Genomic DNA, 26762 nt, shown 5'->3' on the forward strand with positions numbered 1-26762 from the left:
TCATGGTTTTCCATAGGACACAGTGTCACGTAGGAAGGAAGGGGCAAGGGGGGAAGAAAGGGTCTTTTTTTGTTCTTTTTTTTTTTTTCTCTATCAGGGAGGACAATTTTCTAGAACACAGAACACACTCGTACGTCACTGGCCAGAAGTGGGTTACATGACCACACCTAGACTGATCACTGACTAGGAGGCTTTTTGACTGGTTAGAACAATCATGATTTGTTCCTTGCAGTTAGGCACATTACCAACCAAACAAAATTAAGGTTCTGTTAACAAGGGAGAAGTTGGAATGACCATAGGGTAAGCAACCATTAATGTTTCTCATACAGAGTCTGTCCTCTGAGTTAGCCTGGTTGAAGGTACAAGTTGTGGAACAGTGGTTGACGACAACTATCTAAGTGTCCAATTGGGTGGTACAGATTATAAATTTTACATCTCGAAAAGAGGATATTATTTCAATACCTGTTTAGAATTGTGGAGTGTTCTGGAAAGGGAGATAATGCATGAAGGCCCAGCGGTAGGAAAAGATATTAGGTTGTGAGACAGCGAATGTCCTTGGTAGGATGGTGATACCCTTTCTTTCAGCAGAGCCGAAGTGGTTCTGTTTACAGTAGCTGGGAGACGACAGTCCTGCGGTAGAAGTGCGGGCCTCAGCGAGACCTCCCTGCCCGGGTCAAGGCAGGTGCCCAAGAAGAGAGCTCATCTCTGTGTCTGCTCTGTGTGTGGAGCATGGAAATAGACAATGGACAAGCAGTTGAGTCTTTGTGTGTGTGTGTGTGTGTGTGTATATATTATGCGGGTCCCTCACTGTTGTGGCCTCTCCCATTGCAGAGCACAGGCTCCGGATGCACAGGCTCAGCGGCCATGGCTCACGGGCCCAGCTGCTCCGCGGCATGTGGGATCTTCCCGGACCGGGGCACGAACTCGTGTCCCCTGCATCGGCAGGCGGACTCTCAACCACTGTGCCACCAGGGAAGCCCCAGTTGAGTCTTAAATATTCTTTTGACTCAATATCTCTCTAGAATACCAAAGAATAATTAATCACTGGAAAGAACTGGTAGTGTTTGGCATATGTGTTGAGTAGAAATCTTATGTTCATTGACTTTCAAGTTGTAGACCTGAACTTACATCTTGGCTCTGCCAGTTACTCGCTCTGTAACCCTTGCAAGTCACTTTGCCTGAGTTTTTTCCTCTGTAACTAGCAGTGGTACTCTTTTCTCCTGTGTTCCTTCCCCTTTAGGTGTATTAGACTTTGTTCCCCCAACTTGAACAATTTTCTTTTAATTTAGCGTTCAAGTGAGATGTCAGGAACATTGCTGGTAGTATTAAAAAGAGATATAGTTCTAAAACTAAAATACGACTCTGGATTAGGATTTAGGTTGTAGAGATAAACCACTTTGGACTCCCCTGACTCCACTGGATAATTGAGTTACTTATTTGTTACATAGCTAGCCCTTGTTTTGAAAGCAAAGAGATGGACCCAAATCTCAAAAATGAAATCAGCCTTGTCTGCTCAGAGTGAATCCTAAATAATCCAGAACACACTGTGACTAAAAAATAGAAGTTATCCTTAGTAATGATGACTAATTAGTAGTGTCGAAAATCTAAGCTAGTGAAAAGCTGAAAAATTACACTTGATATGTATTTATATTAAGTATATTGAGTGAGTCACTTTAGTCTAAAATTCAGATTCTTTGGAAAATGCAAAATTTTTCATTACAAGTAGCAGGAAGAGAGTGCCAAGGTGTTGTTGTCAGAGTTGTATTCATTAAAGAGAACCATAAGGTTCTTGCGTCACTGAAGATGAAACACACGCGCGTTCCTCTGTACAACTGAAGTGTTATTCTTAAATGTACGGCTCTCACTGGGAGTAAGAGAACTGGCTGACGGGGTAAAAACTAGAGTCGGCCACTGTTCAGCAAATTAACTCTCAACGGTTAATTCGTGTTAATGACGGTAATGAGTTTAACATTTAGATTCTTCTATCCCGCTTCGTCACGCGTGAATTGTGAATAGTATGGCTTACTTGCTGTATCAGGAGTCACTCCCAGCTCTCTAGATTGTGTGTGGATGGTAGTGTCACAAACCGAGAGAGGAAGTGGGCAAGGAACGGTAGCATCCAGAGGGCTTGCTCCTGATTGCTTCTGTTTCCTGTCTATAGAGAACCTTAAACCAACTCGGAAATACTAAATTCAAATGTCAGGTGTTATTTTTATTTCCAAGACCTTGGGACATATAATCACTGGGAATGGAATGCAGAGACATCACACAGATGGTTGTATTCTGTTTCACATATGTATCACATCCTGAGCCTCAGAACTCAGAAACCACGTAGAGCTGCATGGGCTGAGAGGTGGGTCGTTCTGTTCTAGGTCTTGTGACCCTTCCACCTCTGCTCAAACTTAACTTACCTGGGGGCTTCCCTGGTGGCGCAGTGGTTGAGAGTCCGCCTGCCGATGCAGGGGACACGGGTTCGTGCCCCGGTCAGGGAAGATCCCACGTGCCGCGGAGCGGCTGGGCCCGTGAGCCATGGCCGCTGAGCCTGCACGTCCGGAGCCTGTGCTCCACAACGGGAGAGGCCACAACGGTGAGAGCCCCGCGTACTGCAAAAAACAAAACAAACAAAAAAAAAACACTTAACTTAACCTTCTGAGCTGTTACAAGAGATTCCAGCATTTTCATTTGCATATCTACTGTTAGATTTAGCTTTATTCAAAATGTTGTGATTTTATTTGTCACATACCCTCTGGGTGGTGTGTTTGTCAGAAGTGTCTCTACTAGAAATTTCAGCAGGAAAGGCCTGGCGAAGTGGATGCAGAGGGACCATGCCAGAAGCTGGCTGACCATCTACAGGATACCTCTTAGGATTTGGCCAAACCTGCCAGTGCAGGGTCCAGTCCTTTGTCCTGCTAGACACAGAAGCATGGTGTCAGCCCCAGGAAACTGAGCTGTTTCTTAGAAGTGGATTCATATTAACCAGGATCTTACATCTTGTTAGGTAAAAGTGCGAATGTATTTACAGTGAGTAATATACTAATGCTTTACTTCATTTGAAAGAAAGGACGTAAAGCAGCGTATAAAGGTACACAAAATTCAGTAATTAACATAAGTATTTGAGAAGCCTGAAGCAAAAGGAAAACAGGTTGAAATGACATAAAATGTAGAGATGAATGAGGCCAATGAAAACATTAGCGATATACTACTTACTTTCTGAGGGGAGACTAGGAATTTGGCTCTAAGCTTTGTAGCAGCAAGTGAAATGAGGGAACCTGTTTAGTTAAACATTATGAAGTGGTTCCTATCTATGTACTAGACTGAGTTTTCAAGACTTTGCTTGGAGTAAACAGCAGTGATTTTCACAGGGCTTTTGTGATAACATCCATCAGTATTGCTGACTTGAATCACAAGACCTAATTCCACAAGGGTACTGTATTATATGGTACAGGCATTGATTATTTATGATGATCTGGCAGGATCCATAGGTGTATCTTAGAGTATCTTGGAATAGATGGACAGTATGAAGAGTTTCAGAAGTCATCAAGGTATATTATTATCGATTTTTTTTTTGCTGAAGGTTTGATATATATTAGATAGCAGTGATTTTAGAATTATATTTCGGAATTATAACGGAGCTATTTACTTACATTCAGCTCGTTTTCCTTAAGAAGTTGAAAAGCCTAACAAAACCTAAGACTGAATAGAAGCCGCTAGAAGGCCTCTTAATGAAGAGTGGGCAGGGTTGGGGGTCTTTGTTTTGAAAATAATTTTGTTCCTACTGGAAGTCATAGGTAAATGATTAACAGAAGGTCCAAAACTTATGTTCCATGTGACAAGATCATGATGATTGCAGCTATGATAGATTTTAAAGGGAGTAGCTACCACAGACATTAAAAAAAAAATGTATTCACAAAATGCCTGGTTTTAACTAATATTTAAGTATACCTTTTAAGGCAATAGTTCTCAGACCTTTTTGTTCTCAAGATCCCTTTCTATTCTTAAAAGATTATTGAGGACCCTAACAAGCTTGTTTTTTTTTTTAAATGTAGGTTATAGCTATCCATATTTACCGTATTAAAAATTAAATTTCAATCCTTTATTAATTCACTTAAAAATAACAACTAGTTATAACATTAATAACACTTTTTATGAAAAAAATAACTGTTTTCCAAAGTAAAAATAAATTGAGTGAGAAGAGCAACGTTTCACGTTTTTGTAACTATCTCAAATGTCTAGCTTAATAGGAAACATCTAGATTCTTAGATCTGCTTCCTCATTCAACTTCGTGTAATGTGTTGTTCAGTTGAAACCTATGAGAAATATGTAAGAAAATTTGGCCTTATACAAATATATATTAAAGAAGAAATAATTTCATAGCCTTTGCAGATCATTGTGGATATCCTTCTTTGATACTACACCCAAACTCGGCAGAGGGTAATTTCTTAAAGGTTAATTGCAGTGTGGTAAGTGAACCCATACTAATGAACTTTCTGTGTTGCATTACATTAAAATCCATTGGCCTATCTTGTGCTTTTGAATGGATCTATTACCCATGCATGCTTTTATAATATGCATTAGTCATTTGGAAATTGAGGCAGTGATTTATCAGTTTGCTAGGGTTGCGGTAGCAAAGTACCACAGACTGGGTGGCTTAAACGACCGAAATTAATTTCCTCACAGTTCTGGAGGCTGAAGGTCCAAGATGGAGGTTTTGGTTGTTCGTTTCTTCTGAGGCCTCTCTCCTTCGCTTGTAAATGGCAGTCTTCTCCCTGCGTCCTCACATGGTCTGTGTATATCTGTGTCCTGATTGCTTCTTCCTTGAGGGTACTAGTCCTACTGCATGAGGCCTTGCCCCAGTGACCTTACTGAGCCTCAGTTACCTTTTTAAAGGCCTTACCTCCAAGTCTGGTCACATTCTGAGGTGCTGGCGGCGAGGGCTTTTATCATATGCGTTTGGCAGGACACGGTTCAGCCCATAATTCAGATTTATGCAGATCTTGCTAATGTTCACACATTTTATTACAGAAAACCAACAAGTCACATTTTGTTGCCACCAATCCCACAATCCCATCAGAAGTCTTTAAGTGCTGGGCAGCTGTCAGGCTCACACTGGTGAATACAAGTTTTCCAAACTTTAATTTTTGCTTTTCCTCAAGAAGGAGCCATTGTTCCACGGTATACACAAAAAAGACTTTGTGTATTCTTCCCATTAAAAGGGTGTATACTCAAGAGTTGCTATTTCGTAAAGCGAATAACCTTTACTGTTTTATGAAGGACATGTGGAAGGGAAACAGGCCTTTGTTCTCTGGTGGTGATGTGGTGGCACAGAGTACAGTGCCTGCTCGTCCATCTCGGTGCCCCTGCTTGGCTTTGTGCTAGGTGCCAGCCGTGTACCTGCTATTACTCATGTACCATAAATACTGTAGAGTGAAAAAGACAGATGCTGTTGTGGAGGCTCACTAACCCTCCCACCCCCACTCCGAGATCCCTGGGGCCTGTCATCAGGTTACTTTACATGGCAGAAGGACTTTGCAGTTTTGAGTAAGTGAGGAGTCTTGAGATGGAGCGATTTCTCTTGGATTATCTGGCTAGCTCCTTGCAAGGCGGAGGCAGGAGGCTGAGTCCGAGACCCGAGGCTGGGGTACTAAGAGGAAGGGGGCCGCGGCCCAACTGGAGAAGGAAGCTGAAAAGGGCAAGGGGAGAAGTCTCCCCCGGAGCCTCCAGAAGGAGCGCATCCCGGCAGACACCTTGATTGTACACGCCTGACCTCAGCATGTGGAAGAGAGCACGTTTGTATTGTTTCAGACCACTCAGTTTGTGGCAGTCTGTTACAGTAGCGATAGGAAACTGGTGCAAATGTATCATTTCAGTCATACACAAATGTGTTATTATGAAAATGTTTTAACCCCACAGACCCCCTGCAAAAGATCCTGGGCATCTCCGGGGGGGGGGGGTCTGTGGGGCACACGTGACCATACTGTGAGAATTCTGACTTAAGATAAGCCCGCTGCAAAATGCACATTGGGTGACTGAATAAGGTGACTTGCTGTGTTGTATTATAAGCTATAAGAATGGAAGGGCTTATATAAAAAGGGTAAAATCTGTTTGTATAATGTGATCCCAGTTCTCTTAAAATACTATATACACACACATACCCCGCACAAATTTGGAGGGAGATACACCAAAATAATGATTTTTTCCCCTGGGTGGTGGATTTTTTTTTTTTTAAATGCTTTGCAGTGTTTTCCAGATTGTCACCAATTTGTCTTCAGATTTATAAAACTGAGCCAGAAGTTCCAACTCACTATAAGGTGTATTTGTCAATGTAGGAAGATAGAACATATTTCATGAATAGTTTAACTTGCTTTATAACTTAAAATTTAGCCATGTGGCAAATGGGCCTTCTTTGGTTCTCTTGTGCTGGGCGTTGTAAATGTCAGGTTGGGGCTTGTGCCTGGCCGGCATATCTCCAGGTCTTTGAACATGTTTCCTCTGCCTGTAATAGCAGTTAGTACTGTGCTTTGCTTCTCAGGTTACACCTCACGCCCCTAGAAGGCCTTCCCTGACTTCTCAGGTTTGGCTTAGGGGCCTCTCCTGTGTTGTGAACTGTGTTGCTTCTGTTGTAGGTTTGCTTTCCTGACTTTTCTTATTTGTTTTGGTTGTAGCTTGCCTTCCTCCTAGACTAAGCCCACTATCTTTCTGTCTAATTATCCTACTAATTTGTGTTGGCCTATAAGCCATTAATTTTTCTGTCTGCATTGTTCTGTTTAGAGCCGATCCATTACGTACTGATGACATATCTGAACCCTTGATGAGCAATCTTATTTTCCTTATTTCTGAATTTTGTGGGGCTGGGATATTAGTGAACTGTGGACAGCCACGGATGTTGTTTATTTCATCCTCCCTTCTTACCGTGTTTGATATATTGGCATACATCCAGTAGAAGCTTGTTAAAAGTTTGCTACTTTATAAAATATTCATCTGTTTAACATATTAGCTAGTCTTATTTTATAGTGTTTAGGAGTCTGTTTTCCTTTTTATTTATTGAACGAATATTGGTGTATTGAGAAAAGTTTTGGTTTAACTGGACATCTATGAAGCCAGTAGGATATTCAGTGGAGTGGTAGGAACTGTTATTCACCCATGTTGTTACAGCTGTATTGCACAGGGGCCCAAAGTGGCAGTGTCATCGTCATCCAGGAGGGAAAAGGCACAGGATGGAATATACTGTCTGTGTTACATCTAGCTCCCTGATGGTCGTCACTGTCATCACTTCTGTTTCTCATTTTTCTTATCTGAAAAATGAAGACAAAATATCAAATCTATTCTACCCACCCAACTCAGATTAGTTTTGAAAACAAAATAGAAGAATATAGTAAAAGAAATGGTGCAAATGTTGCTGTTATACCTGAGAGTCCTTTGTGGCAATTTTGGTTTGAGTGCTCAAAGGTTAAACTTACTTATACTTAGTGTAGCCATTAAACAGATTACATCATGACATTCACATAGATTATCCTGGGTTCACAATAATCTTATATGGTTAACTTCAGGGCTTAGTGATGACTTGGCTTGCCTTGGAGAAATGCTGATTCTAGACCTGGGGCAGGGAAAATACAAGATGAGCCCAGGGTATGTGTAGTACCAGAGGAAGGAAGTGCTCAAAAACAGAAAGATGAAGGCGTGTCAAAGGAACACTGGAACCAACCTGAGAGAGTACCTAGTGACCAAACCTGGAACCATTTGAGCAAAAACCAATAAGGTAGAATTGGATTATAACCAAAGTGTAAGATAAATATAAATGAATACATATACAAATAAATAAATGGGGGGGAAAAGACAAGTCTCCCATGTAGAATTACAAATAATTTATGTAGCTATTCTACCCTCATGGAGGAGGAGCTTAACTCCTACCTCCTCCTTTGAGGATGGGCTAGACTTAGTGACTTACTTCCAAAGAATGGAGGAGGGGAAAATGATAACCGAGTACTGGATGTTCCCACCAGCACTGAGGCCATATGGATGTCACATACTCCCAGTACGTGACGAGAAGGGCACTTGCCTTTGTGATATTCTTTCGAAAGACCCATAACCCCAGTCTAAGCACAAGAGAAACAATAGACAAAGCTAGACTGAGGGCATGTTTTGCAGGACAGGGTTATGAAAAACAAGGAAAGACTGAGAAACTGTCAAGACCAGAGGAGTGGAGGGAGATGCATTGACTAAATGCAATGTGGTGCCCTGGATGGGACCCTGGAATAGAGACAGGACAGTAACAGAGAAGCTGGTGAGCCAGAGGATGTCTGGGCTTGACTTAGTGGTAATGTACCAATGTCAGTTGCTTAGCTGAGCAAAATGTGCCCTGGACACATAAGATGTTAACAGCCTGGGAAACTGAGCGAGAGGGATTCGGGACCTCTTTGTGCAATCTTTGCAACTTTTTTTTATAAATCTAAAATGAGTCCAAAGTAACGTTTATTGTAAAATATGTGTAGGAAAGAATTAACTTGTAAATAATAAAAGCAAATGTGCTTATTGCAGAAGATGTGAATGAGAAAAGGTAGTAAATTGAGATCACTTGTAACCCTACTACCCATGGATAGCTGATTGTTTTCGTATCTTTTCTCTAGACTTAATTCTATGTATAATCCATTCAGCAAATAATTCTTAGCCTCCTTTATGGGCCAGGCACCATGCCAGGAGCTCGGGATAGAGCAGCAAACAAGAATGACGTCTCTCTCATGGAGTCTGTGCTCTACTGAGAGAGAGCGAGCGGCGTTAAAATAAATGATAATCCCACAAGAACCAGTTACGGTGGTGTTGTGGGAAATGCTGTAAAGAAGCAGTACGGGCGTGAGGACATGTGTGTGGGGGGAATCTAAGATGCACCATTGGAGTCGAGAACTGAAAAATGAGGGGTTGGGCAGGTGAGGGAGGGTGGAGTGGGGGCCCTGGGAGTTCAGGTACAGGTGCAGGTACAGGCGGGGGACCCTCAGGGAGGAAGGAGTTAGGAGCTAGAGGCGGGAGGGGCTGAGGCTGAAGAGGTAGTTAAGCGAGGTTGAAATCCTGCATTTTAAGGTTTGGGCACTTTTTCCTAAAGAGTGATGGGGGAGTAATATGTTAGTAATTTTAGAAGATTATTCGGCTGCCGTGTGAGCAGGTGGGTTGGAAGGTAGTGAGAGCAGGGAGGTAAGTGTGGTAGGTCAAAGGGAGGTGATGGTTCTCTGACGGGCAGAGTGACAGATGCAGAGCAGACGGATTCAGTATAGCTTCTGAGGTGAAATCAGGCAGACATGCTGATTGTTTGGATGTGGTTTTGGGGGTGAAAGGAGAGTTAAGTGTTCTGTATTCCTAGCGCATGAAGCTGGTAATGCCATGTATGAGGCGGGACCTTTCTCAGTTAATATTAAAAGCATTGCCTTATGTACAAAAGCTTACCTTAATAATTTTTAATGGTTGCATAATATTTGAATACATGAATGTATTCTAAATTCCTAGCAAAAATTACTGGGAGGAAGGCATTTATTAATATCTGTTTATGTGTAGTGAATACAGTGGTTTGCAAACGGATGGTAGGATTGTTGCTAAAGACTCTAAATGCTGCTAAGACAGTTGGAGCTGGTCGCTTCCTGTGAATAAGAATAATGAAGTTCTTTGATGTCAGCTGCAGGTAGAAAACATTAATAAAGTAAGCCAAGAGGAATCTTTTAGTGAGCTCAGTTCCTTGCATGGAGATTTGTAAGCAAAACCAAATTACTGATAGTGTAAAGTTGTGGTATAGCTCAGAAATACAAGAAATGGATTCTGAGTTAGGATAATCTGACTTTGCTACAGGTCTTCAGAGGTTACGTTTGTTCATGATGTCATCAGTAGGTGACAAGTTGATTTTAGTTTCATCGGGCATCTACCTATGACATTGGTGGCATGGTTCTAGTGAGTGAGGCATTTGGCCCTAAAGTTGAATTTGGCAACATAAATTCAACCCTTTAAAAAACATGAAATGGTTACATCGTGAATCCTCAGTAAAGGGTTTTTTAGAAATTCTTAAAATCAAATTAATTAAACACTGCCACTACCATTTAATGGTTATCTGTCAGCAGAAGGTCAAAACTCTTTCAAACAGTCTACTCAGAATTATTTTTAGAAATGAGCAAATAATTCTAGGGTTCATCTGATACTTATTCTGAGCAATGTTCTTAATACATATGACACCCTTCACATTCTGTTGACAACTACCTTGTAAACATTTTCTGCACCTGTATTTCCTACTTAATACGTGTGGAGTAGGGGACTTTGCAAATTTGTGTGCTTGGATAAGGTTTAGGTCACACATTTAGGGAGAACTGACCCATACTAAGTTTATGAAGTGCTGTAATTCAAGATGTTACTAATGAACTAGGAAAAAGAACTTGGTATTGTAAAGTGGTGTCTTGGTGAAATTAGCCGAAAATACCAATGGAAAGCTGATCAAATACTGGTTGGATATCCTAAGGAATGTCATTGGAAAGAAGTGAGCTTAGTTTTGATTTTCATATATAGAGCCTGAGGATTTGTACCTCAAATGTCACCTGTAATGGTTGTCTTGCTCCACAAAAAGAAGTCCATAGAAAGGTAACTAAAATTACTCGGTCAATGAATAATTGTTTGGTACATGCACTCTACCCCTCTTACCCTAATGTCATGATGTAATGAATTGACTTTGTTCCTGTGCACGTAGAGCATTACTTATGAACTGTTCTTGGGAGAATTGAGAAAATAGTCGGTTAAATCCCGTTTTGTGTTGTGGTTCCAGTTAAAAATTTCAGTTGAAAAAGGCTTCAGGAGTTATGAACTAAGTCTATAAAATCATCAGCTGAAGTAAATACATAAAATCATAGGGAGTCTGTGGACCTGTTTAAACAGTTCTAAACCACTATCATTTAGAGGAAGTTCTTTGGAAGAATCTGTGCTTAGAACAAGTGAAAGTCAGTGTAGATACTTACGAACCTGTTATCTGTAACTGATTGACACTGTAAATAAGATTTGACTAGAGGGGTTTAGGATAGGGAAGAAAAAAAGAATAATAAATCCACACTAAATGTTAGTAGAATTAGAGATATTTAGGATAAATTTCTAACTTTTCAGACTTTTGAATTGTGAGGTATAACACACATCAGAAAAATGCGTAAAGCATACTTCTGCAGCTTAATGAATTATTACAAGGCAAGCACCTTTGCAACCCACTCAGGTTAAGAAAATAAAGGATTACTGTACTCCAGAAGCTTGCTGATGACAACCCCTTCCCTTTCCCTAGAGATAAATACTGTTTTCTCTTTGTCTAGTCACTTTTTTTAACTTTACTTTATGGTTTGAGCATCTAAGTATGCATCAATTGGATTATAATTTAGCTTTGCCCTGTTTTTGAGGGTTAAATAAATGGAATCATACAGTAAATTTTTTTTTCCTTGCTTTTTTTAAAAAATTAATTTATTTATTTTTGGCTGTGTTGGATCTTCGTTGCTGCGCTCGGGCTTTCTCTAGTTGCGGCGAGTGGGGACTACTCTTCGTTGCGGTGTGCGGGCTTCTCATTGCGGTGCTCTAGGCGTGTGGACTTCAGTAGTTGCGGCACATGGGCTCAGTAGTCGTGGCTCGTAGGCTCTAGAGCGCAGGCTCAGTAGTTGTGGTGTATGGGCTTAGTTGCTCTGCGGCATGTGGGATCTTCCTGGACCAGGGCTCGAACCCATGTCCCCTGCATTGGCAGGCACATTCTTAACCACTGCGCCACCAGGGAAGCCCTGTTTCTTGCTTTTATGCAGCATGATTTTGAAGAATCTTCTTTGCTGCAAGTAGTAGCGTTTATGATGTTGCTCTAGACTATATCATTCTTTTTTATAAATACACCACAGTATACCTACTCATTTTACTACTGATGGATCTTTGAGTTCTTAACAGCTTTTGGTGGGTACAGACAGTGCTATTTTGAATACTATCCATGTATCCTAGTGGGTATGTGCACAAATTTCATTGGTCTGGGTGTGAACTTGTTGGGTTGTAGGCTATGTTCTCCGTGGTGGTGTTCTACTTTACACTCAGGTAAGCATGTATGAGAGCTTCCCTGGCTCCACATTCACCGATCACTTGATGTCCAACTTTTAAGTTTGTCCATCTGCTGGCTAGGTTATGGATTCTGATTGTGGTTTTAATTTGCATTTCCTTGGTAGCCAAAGAGATTCAGCATCTTGTCATGCTGATGAGCCATTTGAAAAAATTTTTGAAGTACCTATTCAAGTCATTTGTTGATTTTTCTATTGCCATATCTGTCTTAGAGGTATGTAAAAGTTATTTATTTCCTATAAACAAGCTTTTTGTTAAATGTGTTATAAATATCTTTTATTCTGTGGGTGGTATTTCACTGTCTGTCTTGGTCTGTTTGGGCTGCTATAACAAAAATACCACAGACTGGGTAGCTTCAACAACAGACATTGATTTCTCACAGTTCTAGAGGCCGGGAGTCTAAGATTGAGGCACTGGCTGACTCCATGTCTGGTGAGAAGGAGCTGCTTCTGGTTCATAGTCTGCTATCTTTTTCTTTGTCCTCTAGGGAGCTCTTTGGGGTTTCTGTTATAAGGGCACTAACCCTATTCACGAGGGCTCCACCCTCATGATCCAGTCACCTCCAAATACCACTACATTGGGGATTCAATATATAAAATTTTTAGTTTTCAATATATAAATTTTGGTGGGGGCTTCCCTGGTGGCGCATTTGTTGAAAGTCCACCTGCCGATGCAGGGGACACGGGTTCGTGCCCCGGTCAGGGAAGATCCCACATGCCGCGGAGCAGCTGGGCCCGTGAGCCATGGCCGCTGAGCCCGCGCGTCCAGAGCCTGTGCTCCGCAACAGGAGAGGCCACAGCAGTGAGAGGCCCGTGTACCGCAAAAAATAAATAAATTTTTGTGGGATACAAACATTCAGTCTATAACATTCTCCTAATGGACAGACATGAACAGATGTTCTTAATTGTAATGTGGTCCTGTATCATAATCTTTTGTGTTACGGCTAATACTTTTTGTCATTAGAAAAATTTCCCTACCCTGAGGTCATGAAGATACTTTTCCCTATTATTTTGTAAGAGCTTTATTTGCCTCTCACATTCAAGTCTATAACCATCTGAGTGATTTTTGTGGGTGTGTATGGATAAGGGTGTATTTAATTTTTTTTTTTTCATGGAGGTAGCCTGTGGTACCAATGCTACTTACTAAAAAAACCATTTTCTTACCCACTCTTTTATAGAGCCACCTCTGATATATATCAAGGGTCATATGTAAAGGAGGGTCTATTTCTAGACTCCCTATTCTGTACTGTTGGTTATTTTTCTAGCTTTATGTCAAAAGCACTCTGTTTTAATCACTCTACCTTTATAAACAGTCTCAGTGTCTGGTAAAGCAAGTCCTCTCACCTTATCTTTAAGAGTGTCTTAATTATTCCTGGGCCTTTTCATTTCCATGTAAATTTTAGCTGAGTTTGTCACAGAAACTCCTGTTGGGGTTTTGTTTTGTTTTTAAATTGAGGTATAGTTGATTTACAGTATTGTGTTAGTTCCTGTTTTTTTTTTTTTTTTTTTTTCCTGCGGTTCGCGGGCCTCTCACTGTTGTGACGTCTCCCATTGCGGAGCGCAGGCTCAGTGGCCATGGCTCACGGGCCCAGCCGCTCCACAGCATGTGGGATCTTCCCAGACCCGGGCATGAACCTGTGTCCCCTGCATCGGCAGGCGGACTCTCAACCACTACGCCACCAGGGAAGCCCTGCAAGTCTTTTTTTTAAAGGAATTAAAAAAAAAAAAAAAAAAAAAAAGCATGCAAATCCTAACCCAAAGAACATTGAGCCAAGTTCTGCATTGGGGTCTGTTTTAACTACTCTTCAGCTCTGGGTTGCTGTTTTTCTATATATATTGCATTATGTATGTCTAAAAGATAATAATTCTTTTAAAGGCTATTACATCTAAAAAATAAATAATTCCTTGTAATCAATGATCTTGTCTATTTCACATTTCCCCAATTGTTTCATAAAAAATTGTACATTGAAACTGGTTGATATATCTTTTAAATCCTTAAAAAAAATTCTATAGGGCTCCCCTTCCCTTTTTTTTTTTTCTTACTGTGTATTTGTTGAAGAAACGAACAAATCAGGTCATTTGTTTCCCATTTTGAGTTTTCCTGATTGTGTTCCTGAGCTGTCATATAACATGTTTCTCTGTTTCCTGTATTTCCTGTAAATTGGTAGTTAGATCTAAAGATAAAAAACATTTTTGTTTTTTATTTTTTAAGCACTTCTAATGTTGTAGATTTCTTGGATCATGTGGGTTCAGAGGGACTTGAAGGTTGAACATTACCTATAGTTATGTATGTGTAGTTATAGTGCATGGTTGTAATCATATAATCATGCCCTGTGCCTCCCTGATTGTCACACCTCCAGAATCCCACATCAGTTTGAGGTTAGAATGGAGGGTGTATTTGGAAGTAGAAGTACCTCCCCCTTTTGAAATTCTAAGTCCTTTTTTATGCAGAGGTTCTGTCCCATGTGTGGACTAAAAAAAAAAAAAAAAAACCGCAGTGTGAGAGTTGTGAGTTAAGTTTTATTTGGGGCAAAATGAGGACTATAGCCCGGGAGACAGCATTTCAGAGAGCTCTGAGAAAGTGCTCCAAAGAGGCTGGGGTTAAGGTCAGTATATATGTGATTGTGGCGAACGGGGAGTACATGCAGTCAAGCATGTATATTTTGCAGAAGGTTTCTGCTAGTCACGAGGAGCAGACGTCACCAAGAAAGATTTTAGTGCTTTTCTAGATACGAGGAGATGCAAGAATTGGGCTCATAAAATCTTTTCCTAAAAATATCTATCTGAAGACCTGTTCTGCCTGTTTTCCCCAGAGTCCAGAGTGCCTGCCTCCTTCGTGCTCTCCACCCTGAACTCCTCTCAGGGGGTGCGGAAGGTCAGCAGCCACAGCGGCTCAGGATTTGATCCTTGTAGAGGTAGATGGCAAGTGCCAATTTGTAGGTGACATGAGCATTCCCCTGCCCTGCACCACAGCCGTGCCTAGGAGTTCTTGAATGTGTCTTCTGCTCTCTTTAAATGTAATTCAGCTTCTTAGTCTGATAATACTTAATCTGTGTCGAAGTCCTCTTCGGCCACACCTTCCAGTTTACCTCTTCCCTTTCTAAAGTGTAATTGGAAAGCACCTTAGCCTGAATAATAATTCTTTTACTTTAGGAGAAAGTGGCAGCCATGGACCCCATAAGCATGAGAAATGTGTTCATTTCTGCAATTTTTTTAATTTTCAGATTTATCATTACAAAAGTAATCATTTATTTCAAAATTAAGTAATTGTTTAAAATTTTTAAACAATGTAGAACTTTATATAAAGTGAAAACTGAATGTACCATCATCCTCCCCACTTCCACCTCATTCCTTCCTCAGTGATAATTGTTAAGTTTGGTATATCTCATTTGAAACTTAACTCTATACAGATACACAACATATTATATATACATGCATACATATACAAATGTTTTGTTCTTTAAAAATATTCAAAACTTTTTACTTATGCTACAAAACTTTTATCTATGCAACACTGTCAATGTATTTTATAGGGGAGGTATTCTTCCCCTTCTAGTTAGTGTTAGCTAGCTATCATTTTCATTTTTCCTGTATGACCAAGTTGTAAATCAGGAAAAACAGGTTAAGAGAGTGCCTACAAATTACCAAGAAAACTTGTAGATAGCTTTTCATTTTATAAAAAGGCACGGTAGAGGGCTTGCCTGGTGGCGCAGTGGTTGAGAGTCCGCCTGCCGATGCAGGGGACACGGGTTCGTGCCCCGGTCCGGGAAGTTTGCACATGCTGCGGATCGGCTGGGCCCGTGAGCCATGGCCACTGAGCCTGCGCGTCCGGAGCCTGTGCTCTGCAACGGGAGAGGCCACAACAGTGAGAGGCCCACGTACCGCAAAAAAAAAAAAAAAAAAAAAGGCATGGTAGGATGTAAGTAGTATAAAAACTAAATTATTTATAAATGCCATATAGCATATATTTTTTAAAAGTCTTATACTAGTAGAACTTAACACACCAAAGTACCAAAAAGGACCAAATTTATACTTAGTTAATTTAGCAAAGTTAGCTCTTTGTTTAAAAGTTCGCTTTCCTTGTTTAAAAAAATCATTTCGGGGTTTCCCTGGTGGCGCAGTGGTTGGGAGTCCGCCTGCCGATGCAGGGAACACGGGTTCGAGCCCCGGTCCGGGAAGATCCCACATGCTGCGGAGCGGCTGGGCCCCGTGAGCCATGGCCGCTGAGCCTGCAAGTCCAGAGCCTGTGCTCCGCAGCGGGAGAGGCCTCAGCAGTGAGAGGCCCGCGTACCAACAACAACAACAACAACAAAAAATCATTTCGGGTGGTTGGGGGCTCGGATGGGACAGGGTCGTGCCAGGGCGGGGGGGATGGCGGGGAGGGTGGAGTTGCTGGGCTCTGACGCCTTTCTCCATGCAGAAAAAGGAAAAAAATCATTTCCAAGAAAATTGGAAAAATACAGAAAATAGAAGGGGAAAGCCACCCATGGTCATTTCATAAATGTTAATAGCCAGAATCAGAATTAGATGGAATTGTCCTATGGCAGTAACTAGTCTATATTCCTTTCCCAGAACCTTTTCTCCCAAATCCCAGGTGGGATTTTATAAGAAAGTATGTCTTTCTGAGGTTCAAACTTTTTGAAATATAAAAACTTTGTTTAATCTAAGTTTTAAAAAGTTCCCAAATAACTAAGATGTACTACACAAATAGAATTTCTCTCTTTACTGCATCTGAGTCCTCTCTTCCTTCTCTCGCCCCCAATTCTCATATAAAATCATTGAATTGGAGTAGACCTTAGGGTTGGCTCATTCAGTACTTAGGAAAACAAATTTTACAAAGCCTCTGAGTCCTGTGGAACTGCTTCTAATGAATAGCATATTTTTGATTAGTGGCATCGTCCTGCCATAGCTATTTCAGAAGGAGAATCTCCTAGTGTAATCACCTGAGAGCCAGCTGTAAAAGTTTGAACTCAGCTTAAATGAGCATCAGCTTTTTTTTTTCTTTTGGTTGGAATGACAGTTTGAAACAAAGAGTTCCTTTATTTCTGAATTTCATAAAATGTCTAGCAAAGAGACAGAGTGCACTTTGAGACATATTTCACTAAAAGCCTTTTTATTTTATTTATTTTTTAGCACAACAAAAATCTTTGTGAGGTAGGAAAAGAAGTCAGGAGAAAGGAAATCTCCCACCCAGTACATACATCTCTTTTTGCAGTTTCACAACTAGCCAAGTTATTTACTTAGGATGTTACGTTTCTTTCTCCTCAAACCTGGAATGCCTTACTAGCCAGTTCCTTGAAGGAAGGAAATAAGAGGCTGCTGAAGGGGATTAGTACCGATCCAGTTACTGAAATTTTGAATCCACAGTAGCACATTTTAGATAATTAGGAATAGGCTTTTAAACCTAAGTTTCCTGAAGCCTTAGGTATGTTCTAGGTCTTTATGATTCACGTGACGTTACCACCTACAAATTAGTGTATTTTTACTGTAAAATCACACGGCCTTATTAGTGTCGCTCGCATGTATCTCCATTAGGAGTGAAAAGGTTCATGCGTTTTGGACACGCAGAATTTCCGTTTACAGCTCTGTGTTGGAAACCGAGAAGTACGGTTTCTGTCGCCGTCCTGTGGTTGCCCCCTTGCTGTGGAAGCTGTTTGGTCTGTCACCCCCGGGCTTAGTCACCGTCACACGTAGCAGGGCCTGCTTGATGGGGAGGCGAGCCCGTCGCTCTAGCAACCGTGGCACCTTGGTGACGTCAGCCCGCGGGGCTGCGCGCGCCGACCGGTCGGGCATGGCGGCTGCCCAGCCTGCTGCGGCGGGGCTGCGGGGCGCGCGCGGGCGGTGAGCTCGCGAGCTTTCCCTCCGCTGTTTCCTGCGGACCTCGGCCATGGACGCCGCCTCCGACCCCTACCTGCCCTACGACGGGGGAGGAGACTGCATCCCCCTGCGGGAGCTGCACAGGCGAGGTAATGCGGGCGGGCGGCGGGGCTGCTCCCGGGCCGAGGGTTCGAGGGCCTTGGAGGGTCCCGGTCCGGCTGTTCCCTGCGTGCGCATCGCGGCCGCCGTCACAGCGCGCCCCAGTCCTGCTGGGTGGCGCGGGTAGTGGCGCTTCTCCACCTTACTTCACACCGCGAAATCCGGCGCGTGTCCCCGTGCCATTGGATTTCAGCTGCTGCCGGTTACCGTGGAGCCCCTGCACCCTAACGTCAATTCCTAGGAGAAGCTCTTACCTGCCTTTTAGAACACTTTCAAATGGCAGTAGAGAGGAACACTGTTTTATATGAATATTTTTATTTAGCATGCATTCAGCTGATTAACTACATTGTCTTCCACAGGTATCTGGTAAAAATTTATATGATAAAAACATATGGGATCATTTTTACACATCAGAAAAAATAAGAGTCAGTAGTTTGTAAAAGCCAGAAAAGCGCCCAGCATTCATGTAAGTCTTTCGGCAGGCACTGCCAGAAATGGTTACATGTTAATTGAACTGCCCTTTTTTCATTTTTCTTAAACTGATTATTCTGAAAATAGACTGGCAGTTCTAGAAAAAAAAACTGAACCTCAAGAAAAATCTCTTAGCTAGATGACTTCATTTACGAGCCACATTAGTTTGAATTTCCTGCATGATATTATGAACTCCTTTTGTAAGCAGCGAAGTCATGATTTTCCTGAGCATATTTAGCCTCTTATTTAAAACGTAGTTTGTATTCTGATAACAGCTTTCTTTAGTATTAAGTTCCATTAGGATGAAAAATGGTAATATATTCAACAAATACTTATCGGTTGACTTGTGTCTTCTAGACAATATTTTAGGCTCTGAACAGTTGTAACATTATATATCCCATAGTATTCTGTTGTTGGCAAAAGCGTGCTTTTCAGATTTTGAGAAAAACTATATGAAGATTATGTTATATATTGTGCTTTCTCTTAATTACCTTTTTAGTAAAATATACATATATATGTATATATAAATTATTTTAGAACATTTGGGGAAGAAGAAAATTAAATTTTCTCATAATCTTAACACCTAGAATTGTTGGGTTTGTTTGTTTTTCCAGCTCTAATGTGTTCCTGTGCTTTCCTTTTTTTCTGTGTTCCCATCATGCCTTTTCTGGTAGGGATTTCTTTAAACAGGAAGCAACCTGAATGAATGGTGACTGTTCAGATGTCACAGTATTTGCTAATCAGTAATTAAACTGTGTTTTCTTTGAGCTGTTTCGACCTCCGTTTGTTGATTTATAACAAACCAGAAGACCTGGGGTTGGGAAATTGAAATTCCCAGTGTTAGACGTGGCAATCTTTTACATGACTTGGCATATGGACCCCACCTCTGTATAAGGTGTGCAAGTAATAAGAAGTAAGCCAAAGCTTATGTGCGAGTAGGCATGGTTCCTGGTATGATTATTACTAAACTAGAAGCTTTTGGCTTCTATTATATTTTCACAAATAGTCCTTTAGGAACCTTGCTGAAGGTCTAAGTCAGTCCCACTCTTGGCAGCTCAGACGGGTTCCTTATCCCTTGACAAGACCGTCCTCAGCCAACCTAAGCCGTTTTGTCTTTGTAGTACAGGTCAGTTGGTTATTAGGCTCACTTGACCGTTCTGTAGCATCCTAGCATCTGTGGGTAAGAGGTTATTTGTTTTCCATAATTTATGACCTTTTCTGGCCATGGGTCAAAACAAAGGAACTGGAGATGTGGAGACAAGCAGTTAACATGAATCAAGAAAAAGAATCAGCTTCCCTGTAAGGACACAATTGCAATGACTAGAAATATCTCTTGGGGCTGGAAAAGAGCGAAGAGGCAGATAACCCAAGTATAAAATTGTAAAGCATATCAGTGAAGGAAATAGACTGTTTACTGAATCCCTGAGTGCTAGGGTTAGGAATTACCTTTGTGGATAAATTAGATTTAATGCTCCTTGTCCAGGCAAGACGGTAAATATGACAGTTCCCACTTAAGTGAGTAATACAGAGACTAGAAATGGATGTAGATTAAAAAGAGAATTAAGGCTTCCCTGGTGGCACAATGGTTAAGAATCCACCTGCCAATGCAGGGGACACGGGTTCGAACCCTGGTCCGGGAAGATCCCACATGCCATGGAGCAACTAAGCCCGTGTGCCACAATTACTGAGCCTGCGCTCTAGAGCCCGCAAGCCACAACTGCTGAAGCCCGCATGCCTAGAGTCCGTGCTGCACAACAAGAGAAGCCACCACAATGAGAAGCCCGTGCACCGCAACGAAGAGCAGCCTCTGCTCACCGCAACTAGAGAAAGCCTGCACGCAGCAATGGAGACCCAGTACAGCCAAAAATAAATAAATAAAATAAGTAAATTTATTAAAAAAAATAGAATTAGTTAATATATTGTTGATGGATTAGAAATTAATATGTCATTTTAGAATAGTTATCTTTGGGAGTAAATTTCCTGTCAGACACTATTAAGTTCTTTCATAAAATATCTCTTCCATTTTCATCGGGGGGTGGGGGGAAGAAAACCTTTGGTTTATTTGCATTATTAGTTTTATACTTTAACTTTTTTCCTTATTTGTTCATGAAGTTTAGGTAGTTTGGAGGTTGAATTCTTTTTTATCCTAACAGGCCCTTATAGTGCATTTGATCTTTGGGACTTTTAGCATTATTTGAATATTGTTTCCTTTGAAGTTTGTGTTGAGCTCTCTTGTGTGTGTAAGGCACTCTCAGGTGCTGTGGAGAACTGGTGGGAGTAGTAATGGTGATATTAATAAAAGCTAATACCTATACACTGTTCTAATAAGTGCTTTACGTGTGTCAGCTCATTGATGTGTAACAAATTATTTTAACCCCTGTCACAGACTGTGAAGTAGGAACGGTTATAATCTCCATTTTCCTGTTGACAAAACTGAGGTAAAGAAATGTTCAAGGGGCTTCCCTGGTGGCGCAGTGGTTGGGGGTCCGCCTGCCAATGCAGGGGATACGGGTTTGTGCCCCGGTCTGGGAGGATCCCACATGCCGCGGAGCGGCTGGGCCCGTGAGCCATGGCCGCTGAGCCTGCGCGTCCGGAGCCTGTGCTCCGCAACGGGAGAGGCCACAGCAGTGAGAGGCCCGCGTACCGCAAAAAAAAAAAAAAAAAAGAAATGTTCAAGAAAAGTCAGGATTCGGTGCAGATGATGAGACTCATAGTCTGATCGTGGAGCCACACTGCTTTGCACTGTGTATGTCCCTGTGATAACTTGGTATGTGCAGTCTGGTAGGAGCGTAAGAAGGCTTCCCAGGTTTACAGACAAACAAACAAAACCCCAAGGAAGCTAATTTCTCGTGAATGGTACAGACTGCATGTTCTGTGAGTCTGTTTTGGGGGGGTGGGGGGGGTGGAGACCAGTCTTCTTTTGAGAAGTGTTATCAAAGTCGGCCGAGTTTCCACGTCCACAGGGGATTTGATACGCGTTCCTGGTGGGGAGGATAGGCTAGTAAGTGCTCTGATGGGACCAAGTGCCTAGTATGTTTTTCCCTGATTAGTTTTGTTGTGTCACTGGGTCGGCTAAAGGGGTCCTTTAGGAAGGTAGAAGAGTGCCAGATCCCAGAGGAACTTGAATGCTAGACTAACACTGGTCTTAGACCACAAGAGGTGTGGCTTTCCTTCTGAAATAAAGTTTGAGGTGTTTTTTTTTTTAAATTTATTTAAAAAATTTTTTTGCTGCGCCGAGCAGCTTGCGGGTTCTTAGTTCTCTGACCAGGGAATGAACCCGGGCCCAGAGCAGTGAAAGCGCTGAGTCCTAACCACTGGACCACCAGGGAATTCCCAAGGGTTTTTTTGTTTTGTTTTTTAAAGCTTCTACCTGAAATCATTTGTTGACATCCATTAGCTCAGACATATATTTAAGTAAAGCTTTTTTCTTCCTATTATAATAGATGAATTTGTTCATTTTTATTCCCTCCTGAAAGTATCAGTAGTTAGCATTTTTTGCACGTTATTTGAAAATCCAGGTGTTAGATTCTTATTGCCACAGGGGCATTCTGTAGATTCTTTGTAAAATTATTTTAGGATTCGAGTCGTTATTGTACTTCTCTTACCTTTAATCTTCTAGCCAACTAGAAAATTAAATCTCTTCTTACAAATTAATTCATCTGATGTCAAAAAGTCTTTGTATTCTAAAATAATACTATAAAACAAAGCCTATCTTTAGATTTATTTTGCCCACAGTATATGAATTTAAAATCTTCAGTTAAATGTGTTTCATATTACTACCTCTAGCTCTGTTTTCTAAAATTAGCTGACACTTTTAGTATGGTTAATTTTATACCATCTCATGGCTTGTTGTAAGTTAAAAATGCTTTGTGTTTCAAGATATCAAAACGTGAGCAGGTCTCTTGCCACGTAGATTAGGTTTGTGATTTTGGCTGTTTTCCCAGCATTGAGGTCTCTGTTTCGTGCTGACACGAGGCCACAGGAGACTGGTGGCTTAAATTGTATTTTAGAGTTTTGTTTTTGTTTTTTAATAAACAGATGTTTAATTCATAGTTTTTGGTAGTTCTTTACAACCTTAACTAGATCAAAGATGGATTTGCTTTAGTTTGTCAATTTATTCCCTCCACCCGTTTAAGAGAGCAAATTCCATGAATCTTTTTTTTCATGTAATCTACAGATCATCTTATGTGCAGAGATAATAAATGAACATGGTACTTGTTTCCAGTTATACAGATGTCTTAATACCCACTTTATCATCCCTACCTAAGAATGTGGCTTTTTATTTTGGGCTGTCAATAGAACAGAGAAGGAAACAGTGAATTGGGTAATTTAGCATTGCTACTTACTGGTCCTGTATCTTCTGTCAGCTTCTTTGCCATTTGGTTTTAATTTGCAAGGCTTTGCCGTTTAAATAGGTGGCAGTTAAGTATGACTGTGAATGGCAGAACAAATTTAAAGAGTAAATACTTTATTTATCATATTAATTTATCCAGCAGATGTCCCGTTGACCACCTCCTAAGTACCAGCACTGTGCTGTTACACTTTTAATCTTCCATTTGGAAATCTGCTGACATTCTGGGACTTCCACTATCAACTTACAACACTCACTTTCCCCTCCCTCACCAGGGTGACCATTTCTTATCAATAGGGTCACAGAGGGAGGAGAAAATCCACTGGGGACTAGACTTCCTGCTCGTAATACACAGCTGAAACTGGGCTGTCAGGGAATATGCAGAATTTTAGATTTCTGCCTGCCTTATTCCATAATTTAAAATAAAGGCATATATGTTTTATGTGTGTGTGATAGCACAGTAATCTGCCTATGAGCTTAAATGGCAGGGATCACTGCTCTCAAATCTTTTGAGATTGACCCCAGCGGTAATAAGCAATAGTCTTAGTAAACAAATATATACCTACTTTTGCATGTAGAGCTATTATTTGGATATTCCCCTTTGAGAAAAGACTTAGACTGCGGAAGAAGTGTGATGGTGAAATTTACTAATAAATTAGTTCACTCTAAGGTGTAACAATTAAGTACTATTTTTTTGTAGCTCAGTTCAGCAAATATATATTGAGGACTAGTGGGTGGGAATATAAAGGTTTTTATTTGTGGGAAAGCAGACAATTTCATTAATGTCTGTATTTCTCTAGTTCATTGTTTGTCAAATTACAGGTTTCAGCATGTTGGGTTGTGACGAATATTTAAAAAAAGAAAAAAAAGAGGAAGGAAGGAAACAGAAAGTAAAAATACCAGAGTATATGCCAAATAGTAAATATGCTAGACTTTGGTTTTACTTAGGTGCATATGTGTATACTGTGTCAGTGAGAAATATTTCTTGCTGTGGGCCACCGTTAAAAAAAGTTTGAAAACCAGTTTCTAAGTAAACCCCTGGAGGGGCAGTTGGCTCTGCTTCCTGCGCCTGAGATGAGTTTGGAACAACCTGAGGATGAGAATGGGATGTGTAATTGTCACTGACCTCTGCTGAAGCACAGGGATGTGAGTGCTGGTACCAAAGCAGTGCCAGTGACAACTTGTGCAGCAGACTTGTGGTCTGGGGCCAAAGGCAGAAAGGGCTGGTGATGGTGAAGGGTCGAGTTGTGTTAATTGTATGAGCGCTCAGTGCATGTGTGTAGGTGTTTTGGGAGAAGGCAGCATCAACAGTCTTAACCTACTTGCAGAGCAACAAGCAAACAAACCGTGAAGCTATTTTTAGGCAGTACTCAGAGTGGTAAGAAATGCCTTTGGAATCAAACTACTTGAGTTTGAATCCATGTTCCACTACTTACTATGTGGCCCTGGGCATATCTCTTAACTCTCTGTGCCTGCCTTTTCTAATTTGTAAAATGGAGATCGTAATACCTATCTCCTGGGGTGGTTGTGAGGATTAAATGAGCTAATATATGTAAAGTGCTGAGAACAATGTCTAGCACACAGTAAGCACTCAATACATGTTAGTTCTTTTATTGTTAGTATTACACACAATGTCTGGCCTCTAGGTGGGAGCGATTATCTTAATTCTGATGTAGTCTGGTTTATCTGTTTTTTCTTTTGCCACCTGTGCTTTGGTGTTTTATCTGCAAAACCATTGCCTCACCCAAGGTCAAAAGGATTTACTCCTCTGTTTCCTTTTAAGAGTTTAATAATTTTAGCCCTTACATTTGGGTCTGTGATCCATTTTGAGTTAATTTTCATGTATGGTGTGAGGTAGGTAGGGTCCAACTTCATTCTTTTACATATAGCTAGCCCATTGTCCCAGCATCGTTTGTTGAAGAGACTATTCTTTTCCCATTGATGAAAATATTTCTTTAAATAATAATATAACCAGAAAACTACTAGAGCTCATTAAAGAATTCGGTAAAGTTGCAGGATGTAAAATTAATACGCAGAAATCTGTTGCATTTCTGTACACTAACAACAAAAGATCAGAAAGAGAAATTAAGGAAACAGTCCCATTTACCATCGCATCAAAAAGAATAAAATACCTCGGAGTAAACTTATCTAGGGAGGCAAAAGACCTGTGCTCTGAAAACTGTAAGAGGCTGGTGAAAGAAACTGAAGACAACATAAACAGATGGAAAAATACACCATGTTCTTGGACTGGATGAATCAGTATTGTCAAAATGACTATACTACCCAAGGTAATCTACAGATTCAGTGCAATCCCTATCAAATTACCAATGTTAAAATTTGTATGGAAGTACAGAAGACCCCCGAATAGCCAAAGCAATCTTTAGAAAGAAAGATGGAGCTGGAGGAATCAGGCTCCCTGAGTTCAAACCATACTACAAAGCTACAGTAATCAGAACAGTATGGTCCTGGTAGAAAAACAGACATATAGATCAGTGGAACAGGATGGAAAGCCCAGAAATAAACCCATGCACTTATGGTCAATTAATCAACAACAAAGGATGCAAGAATATACAGTGGAGAAAAGACAGTCTCTTCAGTAAGTTGTGCTGGGAAAACTGGACAGCTACATGTAAAAAAATGAAATTAGAACATTCTGTAACACCATACACAAAAGTAAACTCAAAATGGATTAAAGACCTAAATGTAAGACCAAATACTCTAAAACTTCTAGAGGAAAACTTAGGCAGAACACTCTGACATACATCATAACAGTATCTTTTTGGATCCGTCTCCTAGAGCAATGGAAATAAAAATAAACAAATGGGACCTAATTAAACTTAAAAGCTTTAGCACAGCCAAGGAAACCATAAACAAAATGAAAAGGAAACCTACAGAATGGGAGAAAATATTTGCAAACAATGTGACTGACAAGGGATTAATCTCCAAAATATACAAACAGCTAATACAGTTCAATATCAAAAAAACCCACAACCTATTCAGAAAATAGGCAGACATTTCTCCAAGGAAGACATACAGATAGACAAAAAGCACATGAAAAGATGCTCTGTATCGCTAATTATTAAAGAAATGCAAATCAAATCTACGGTGACGTATCACCTCACAATGCTCAGAATGGCCATCATTAAAACATCTACAAATAATAAATTCCGGAGAGGGTGTGGAGAAAAAGGAACCCTCCTACACTGTTGGTGGGAATGTAAATTGGTGCAGCCACTATGGAGAACAGTATGGAGGGTCCTTAAAAAACTAAAAATAGAGCTACCATATGATCCTGCAATCCCATTCCTGGACATATATTTGGAGAAAACCATAATTTGAAAAGATACATGCACCCCAGTGTTCATAGCAGCACTATTTACAATAGCCAAGACATGGAAGCAACCTAAATGTCCATTGACGGATGAATGGATAATGAAGATGTGGTATATATATACAATGGAATATTACTCAGCCATAAAAAATGAAATAATGCCATTTTCAGCAACATGGATGGATCTAGAGATTATCATATTAAGTGAAGCATACTGGACAAAGACAAATACATGATATTGCTTATATGTGGAATCTAAAAAAAAATGTGATACAAATGAACTTATATACAAAATAGAAATATACCCACAGACACAGAAAACAAACTTATGGTTACCAAAGGGGGGAAAGCAGGGGGAATAAATGAGGAGTTTGGGATTAACATATACACACTACTATATATAAAATAGATAACCAACAAGGACCTACTGTATAGCACAGAGAAGTCTACTCAATATTTTGTAATAACCTATAAGGGAAAAGAATCTGAAAAAGAATAGATATATATGTATAACTGAATCACTTTGCTGTACACCTGAAACTAATGT

The 26762-nt window shown here is 40.7% G+C and overlaps 1 protein-coding gene across 7 annotated transcripts in view; it reads left to right on the forward strand.

Moving 5' to 3' along the window:
* CLCN3 (chloride voltage-gated channel 3) overlaps window positions 1-26762 on the forward strand; it is an 83172-nt gene that overhangs the window by 17080 nt on the left and 39330 nt on the right. The window contains exon 1 of one of the 7 annotated variants that reach the window (XM_019932348.3): window positions 17877-18052. The exons of 5 other annotated variants lie outside the window; for them this stretch is intronic. In XM_019932348.3, the coding sequence (XP_019787907.1) occupies window positions 17974-18052 (79 nt within the window). In that variant the 5' untranslated portion in view covers window positions 17877-17973. Of the gene's footprint in view, window positions 1-17876; window positions 18053-26762 lie in introns of those variants that run through there. One more of the 7 variants, XM_019932350.3, reaches the window with a different exon arrangement.

Source organism: Tursiops truncatus, chromosome 6 (assembly GCF_011762595.2).
Source record: "Tursiops truncatus isolate mTurTru1 chromosome 6, mTurTru1.mat.Y, whole genome shotgun sequence".
NCBI classification, from domain to species: Eukaryota; Metazoa; Chordata; class Mammalia; order Artiodactyla; family Delphinidae; genus Tursiops; species Tursiops truncatus.